At 38.9% G+C, this 6,203-nt stretch overlaps 1 protein-coding gene across 1 annotated transcript; it reads left to right on the top strand.

The window, feature by feature from the left end:
* Positions 1-2,201: 2,201 nt before the first annotated feature.
* LOC148775165 (lymphotactin-like) lies at positions 2,202-5,980 on the top strand. The gene is made up of 3 exons (XM_088845059.1): positions 2,202-2,339; positions 4,675-4,789; positions 5,668-5,980. The coding sequence occupies exons 1-3, from the start codon at positions 2,279-2,281 to the stop codon at positions 5,819-5,821; spliced, it is 330 nt and encodes a 109-aa protein (XP_088701185.1). The 5' UTR covers positions 2,202-2,278; the 3' UTR covers positions 5,822-5,980.
* Positions 5,981-6,203: the final 223 nt, after the last annotated feature.

Here is a 6,203-nt window from a genome sequence, read left to right as displayed (position 1 = left end):
AGGAAGTCCTGGCGTGCTGTGATTCATGGAGTCACAAAGAGTCGGACATGACTGAGTAACTGAACTGAACTGAACTGAAAGGAAAAGCACTGTTAGATCTGAACACCTTTACATATGAAAATGTGAGGTTTGAAATGAATCTTGTATGCATTGGGAATTAGCAAACATATGTCAGTAGGAAAACAACTCATTTAGATTAAGATTTTAGAATGATTGCTCTGGCAATGCTGTGGAGAATATATTGGAAAGGAAGGAGACCCAGACTTGGGAATTAGTTCGTCTACTGCCATAGTCCTAACAAGGAATGAAGAGGTCCTGCCTTGAACATTCTGGAAAGAGAGGAGAAGACATATACCTGAGCTCCATATACACTTAGTATGGCTTGTTTGGAAATAATATATGGATATCCAACAATGAGTCTAAGTAGACCCATTCTTAGATGCTTCTTAGAGCTTAGATGCTTCTTAGAGCCAATGAGTCTAAGAAGACCCAAGTAATCTCTATTTAGATACCAAAAAGAAGATAAAACCTTATTCAGTATCACAGAGTAATTAGGAGAGAGAGCACTCTGAGTGGAAAGATATGTTGAGTTTAAGGACTGATGGTATAGCCAGGTGGAGATAACAAGAAAGATATTCAAATTTCTGAGTAAAGTTTGACTGGAAAATTAAATGCCATTGATGAAAAATATCTTAGAGTTTAGCCTATAATTTTATAGGAATATAGGAAATATAGGAATTTGCTTCCATATACCTAGTAGCAATGGCAAACACTTTTAGCTATACATATACTTAATATGAATTTTATTTTTGTATCCCTGCATAGTAATGACAAAACCTTTTCGCTTCATGAATAATTAATACATGCATCAGAGACAATCTCCTGGAGAAGGGAATAGCTATCCATTCCAGTATTCTTGCCTGGAGAATCCAATGGACAGAGGAGCCTGGTTGGCTGGAGTCCATGAGGTTGCAAAGAGTCGGACACAACTCAGTGACATTTTTTTAAAATAGGTACCTACTAAACAAAATAAGACAAAACCCAACAACAAACTGAGTGCCAGAAAGGGTTCATTACAAGTGATACAGACAAACACTGCTAGAAGCATAGCAAATAGAAATTATATTTTGGGAAGATTATGTCAATATGTAGCAAGAGTTACAAAGATGATCATATGATTTTGCCTAGTAATCCTACTCCTGGTTATCAGTGTATGTTAATGAACATTTATCTTATAGATATGGTCTACATAACAATATGTTATGAGGGAATGGCTTAATATGCCTGTGTTTACTCAGAGTATGAGGACTCTTTTATATGAAGACTATAAAAAAAATAGGAAGATTTTTACATTTATGTAAAAACAGTCTAAATATTTATAACTGTCACAACTGTGTAAATGTATGATACCAATAGGGATTCACTGAAAATCATTAACAACGAAAACCATCAGCATGGTAATATTATAGATAATTCTGTTTTTCTTAAAACAATAATTTCTTAAAAATCATCTATAGATAATGTTTTCTTTTTCTTTTTTCCAAAATAAAGTTTATGTGAGGACAACTTTTCAAAATCTATTTTAAAAGACATGTGTAGTAAGCTACAAGAAAGCAAATCTGTGAATATAGACAGGCTCCAAACACCCTTATTTAAATGTTCCTTGGGCATGTGGAAAGGGTGGTGTAAGAAAGGGGATCAATAGAATGTGGGCAGAGGATAGATGAGAAAAAAAAGAAGGCAGAGGATTGAGAAACTCGAGAAATCAACAGTATCTCTTTGGCTCCCTAAGGAGTCACCAAGGGCATATGACCCAGGGTGGTGGAAGCTTCATGTCACAGCGAATATTGCATGAGCTAGTGGGGGAACTGGACCACAGTGACCACCCCACCGCTTTTCCTTTATACCATGTCCCAGCTGGGCCATCACACCAACATAGCCTTGGGACATATGTGCAGTGGAAGGTTTGAATTTAGACTGGTGGCAGGAGATGAGACAACTATATTTCTTTTGTATACACATAAGGTTTCACTGACACATTAACCACAGGAGGAGGGGAAAAGGCCGCAAGATGTGGGGTTAGTGTGAGTGGGGACAAAGGAACTTTTTTTTTCAAACTAAGAAAGCACCAGTATTGCAAAGACTTTCCGTGATTCCACACTCACCTTGAAAGTCCCCTTCTCAGCACAGGAAGTGTGCTGACCACTGCGGGGATAAAAGAGACTCAAGAGGAGCCGGCCCTCAGCCTCTTGCTGCACAGCTCAGTGGGACCTCAGCCATGAGACTTCTCATCCTGACCTGCCTGATGATCTGCAGTCTCGCTGCATATACTGTGGAAGGTGAGTCAAAGGTTATTTATGAGATAAGGAACATCTAGGTATGCAGGCAGTGGCCAGGCATTTTGGTATTGACTCAGGTTTTGAATGGAGTAAACTACTTTCTCCAAGCTAAGCCTCAGTCTTCCTGTGTGCAAAATGGGAATAATTTGACTCTAGAGGATCTTGTGGATTTTGCAGATATATCTTGGCTAACAGCTAGGCTCCTATTTTTCACAACTGGGTGATTTGCGGTAAGTTTTTATTTTTGCCTACGCTTACTTGTCTATAAGATGAATATGATAACTGATCCACTTACCTAGGGTTAAAATGAAATAAGCATTATATATAATCAATAGTGTAAATTATAATAAACTTATAGTAAACTTTTCAGGTTACCAGAAGTCCTAGTTTCTTAATTAATGTTAGCTATGGAATGCTGGGGGCTTCCCTGGTGGCTCAGAGGTTAAAGTGTCTGCCTCCAATGCGGGAGACCCGGGTTCAATCCCTGGGTTGGGAAGATCCCCTGGAGAAGGAAATGGTAACCCACTCCAGTATTCTTGCCTAGAGAATCCCATGGACCGAGAAGCCTGGTAGGCTACAGTCCACGGGGTCGCAAAGAGTCAGACACGACTGAGCGACGGAACGGAACGGATGGAATGCTGATGACAATTGTGTATACCTTTGAAACTTTTTCCTATTTTATATTGATCCTGATAAATTCTCAAAAAATTTGAGAGCTCAGTCATGATGCGGAGATGACTAGAGAGTGTTATGTTCTGAAACAAATCAATGTTTTGTATTAAAACAAAAATGACTGGAAGCTCATACCTTCATACCCAGGAAATCAATATTACATTTAAGTGTATAAGAGAGTCTATATTACTGCTATGAATGTTGTTCCCACTTAGGATAAATTTATTGAGTTTGTATGAGACCATAGTGCTAACAAATATCAATGCTTTATATACAGTCAAATAAACTATAAGGCATACCCAGTTGAGACTTAGCTACATTACTGAGCATTCGACACATATTTCTTAAAGGATCATTTTGTTCTCAGCTGGTCGGAGTACAATTCTCTTGGCAGCTCTGATCACAAGAAGGAATATCCTTGGGGTGTAATTAATGCTTCAGAAACTCTCCTTTAAAACTCCTAATCTGTAGACTTATTACTTATTCCAAAATATCTGAGCCTGATCATGGATCCCCACGGTTCTCTGTAAATAGTGACAGTACTGTCTGAAAGTCCCTGAAATTGTTCCTTAGATAAAATGCTGTTAAAACAAAAAGTTTAAGCCAAATGTTGCCTGAACTGTGGCTGGCTGGCATTTTTCTGAGACAAGAGGCTGGCATTTGGTGCAAACCCATGTATGTTTAGGCAATGAAGATTGAGGAGGATTATGGACACTGGGATATTTCCCTCTTTTACTGGGTTCAGAGACAGTTCAGCATTAAAGAAAATTGGCAAATACAACAGGTAGAGAATATACAGGCTGGATACTGAGGGATGGAGAGGGGGAGATGAAGAGCAACGTTAGTGAACACCTTCTTCTCAGTGCCATGTTTATAAAAAGGCCTCCTGATATCAGCAACACTGTAGTTCAAAACTATCATCTGCTGCTGCTGCTAAGTCACTTCAGTCGTGTCCGACTCTGTGTGACCCCATAGACGGCAGCCCACCAGGCTCCCCCGTCCCTGGGATTCTCCAGGCAAGAACACTGGAGTGGGTTGCCATTTCCTTCTCCAATGTGTGAAAGTGAAAAGTGAAAGTGAAGTCGCTCAGTCGTGTCTGACTCATAGCGACCCCACGAACTGCAGCCTACCAGGCTCCTCCGTCCATGGGATTTTCTAGGCAAGAGTACTGGAGTGGCTTGCCATTGCCTTCTCCGAAAACTATCATCATCAGTTATTATTTTAAGATGATTTTTCACTGAATGTTTCTCTGAGAATATTTGCTTCCCTGAGAAGCAACCATCAGTCTCTTCAGCTTAGGAGAAAGTCAGCACTTAAAAACTTCTATTAGGTTTTAGGAAACCCTTTATATTTATTAACTGTTCCAAGTTATTTTCCCTTTTCCAATGTAAGATATTCTAGAAACTGTTAAATTTAATCTCCCCAGGCCATTTCTATTGAGGATGAGGACTCTGAACTATTGTCTTTACATATTTCTCATTTTAGCATTTAAACTAATGGCTTTAGTGATTCAGTCAAAAATGAGCTACCTCTCCCACATTTAGTACTGACTGTCCCAAATCACTCTTTATCAGGTCACTCTTTGTTATTTGACTGATGATACGCTAACATTTATATTATTAGACATTATATTTTATTTTTGTTTGTTTGGTTTTCTGTACAGCTGTGGGGACTGAAGTTCTAGAAAAGAGCATTTGTGTGAGTCTGACTGCACAGCGACTGCCAATTAAAAAAATCAAGACCTACGTCATCAAGGAGGGCACCATGAAAGCAGTGATGTGAGTTTCTCTCCCCAAAGCTGGGCTTGATAGAACACAGCGTACAGAAATGCCGCCCTCCTCGGGAAAAATAAGTTAACAAGGAGGAAGACCTCAACTTAGCCAACAGTCCTTCTGTTTTTCCATATTAACCATGTCCTTGTGTAGCCCCAAACAATGATGATGACAAAAAATTGACAACCAAATGAAGACTGTCACCCTTCTTTCTGTTTATCTTAACAGCATAATCGGACTGGGAACCAGATGAATAACGTGCTTGGTCCCAAGGGTTAGGTTTAGAGATGGCTGGATCAGATCAGGATCTGAGCACAGAGCCACACCAGTGTGGGATGCCTCTCTTCCCACCCACCCCCGTCCCTGCCTTTTTGATGCCTGGGGTAGAATGCCATATTTTATCAGTTACCACATCTCAAGGAATAGTATCAACAACTAGCCTACATGGTACCATTCTCTTTCCAGGATTTCATTTTCAAAATAGCAACACTTCCCAACATATAATCACAACTTTACCCCCCACCCTTTCAAATAAGATAAATAAATCACCTTTTGTGCAGAAGATAGGATGATTGTGCTTAAAATTTGAAAAAAGTAAAAGGACCTCAAATGTCTAGTTTAATTACATCACTTGGTGGCAATGATGAGATAGGAGTCTGAAAATTATGCTGAACAAGGAATCTGGGTATTACTTGGAACTATTTCTTCTTCATGAAAAAGTAGATTACAGAAGAAAGATTTTCATTTATGATTTTGTGAATCTGAAAGACTGATTTATCCAGTCATTTCTGCACAAGATCTCTTTTATATGATCTGATCTTAGCTTTTGGTCCCAAGGCTTTGAGGATGTGACTAATTTTGCCTATCTTTTCCTTGTATTGCAGATTCATTACCAGACGAGGAATTAAAATCTGTGCTGATCCTCAAGCTGACTGGGTGAAAAAAGCTGTCCAAACGATAGACAGGAAAAATATGAGCCAGACCAAGCCTACAGCAACCCAGCAAACCACCAATACAGCTGCAACCCTGACTGAGTAGTGACCTTCCAGCACTTTGTCCCCTCCCTGGCCAGCCACCTCATTTCTCATTAAAGCCCATGGACTGATTACATTATATTCACTTTTTATAAAAGTGCTACATGAGTCAAATTATTTTCTTAGATTTTTATTTTTTATATTTCTTTTGTAATCATTCAGATGTTCTAATTAATAAATATTTATTATTAAGAATATTCCACAGATTTATTCATTACATATTGGGAAAGGTAGTACATCATTTGTGTTCCATTTCTGTCCTTACCATTCCTCCTTTTGATCCCTGATGGGAGAGATTATGATCAGTGTTTATCAGAGATGAAAGCTATATTCATTATTCTTAGGTTCTAGCATGAAGTTGTTCTCTACACGACTCATAGGTGACA

Source organism: Moschus berezovskii, chromosome 17 (genome assembly GCF_049115385.1).
Source record: "Moschus berezovskii isolate FMDL1 chromosome 17, NW_MosBer_1.0, whole genome shotgun sequence".
NCBI classification, from domain to species: Eukaryota; Metazoa; Chordata; class Mammalia; order Artiodactyla; family Moschidae; genus Moschus; species Moschus berezovskii.
The sequence above is the reverse complement of the archived record's forward strand: the minus strand, read 5'-3'. Positions and strand labels throughout refer to the sequence as shown.

Coding starts and splice junctions, on each gene's coding strand:
- LOC148775165 (XM_088845059.1), top strand. CDS start 2,279: ATGAGACTTCTCATCCTGACCTGCCTGATGATCTGCAGTCTCGCTGCA. Junction 2,340..4,674: donor CGCTGCATATACTGTGGAAG/GTGAGTCAAAGG, acceptor TTTTCTGTACAG/CTGTGGGGACTGAAGTTCTA. Junction 4,790..5,667: donor GGCACCATGAAAGCAGTGAT/GTGAGTTTCTCT, acceptor CTTGTATTGCAG/ATTCATTACCAGACGAGGAA.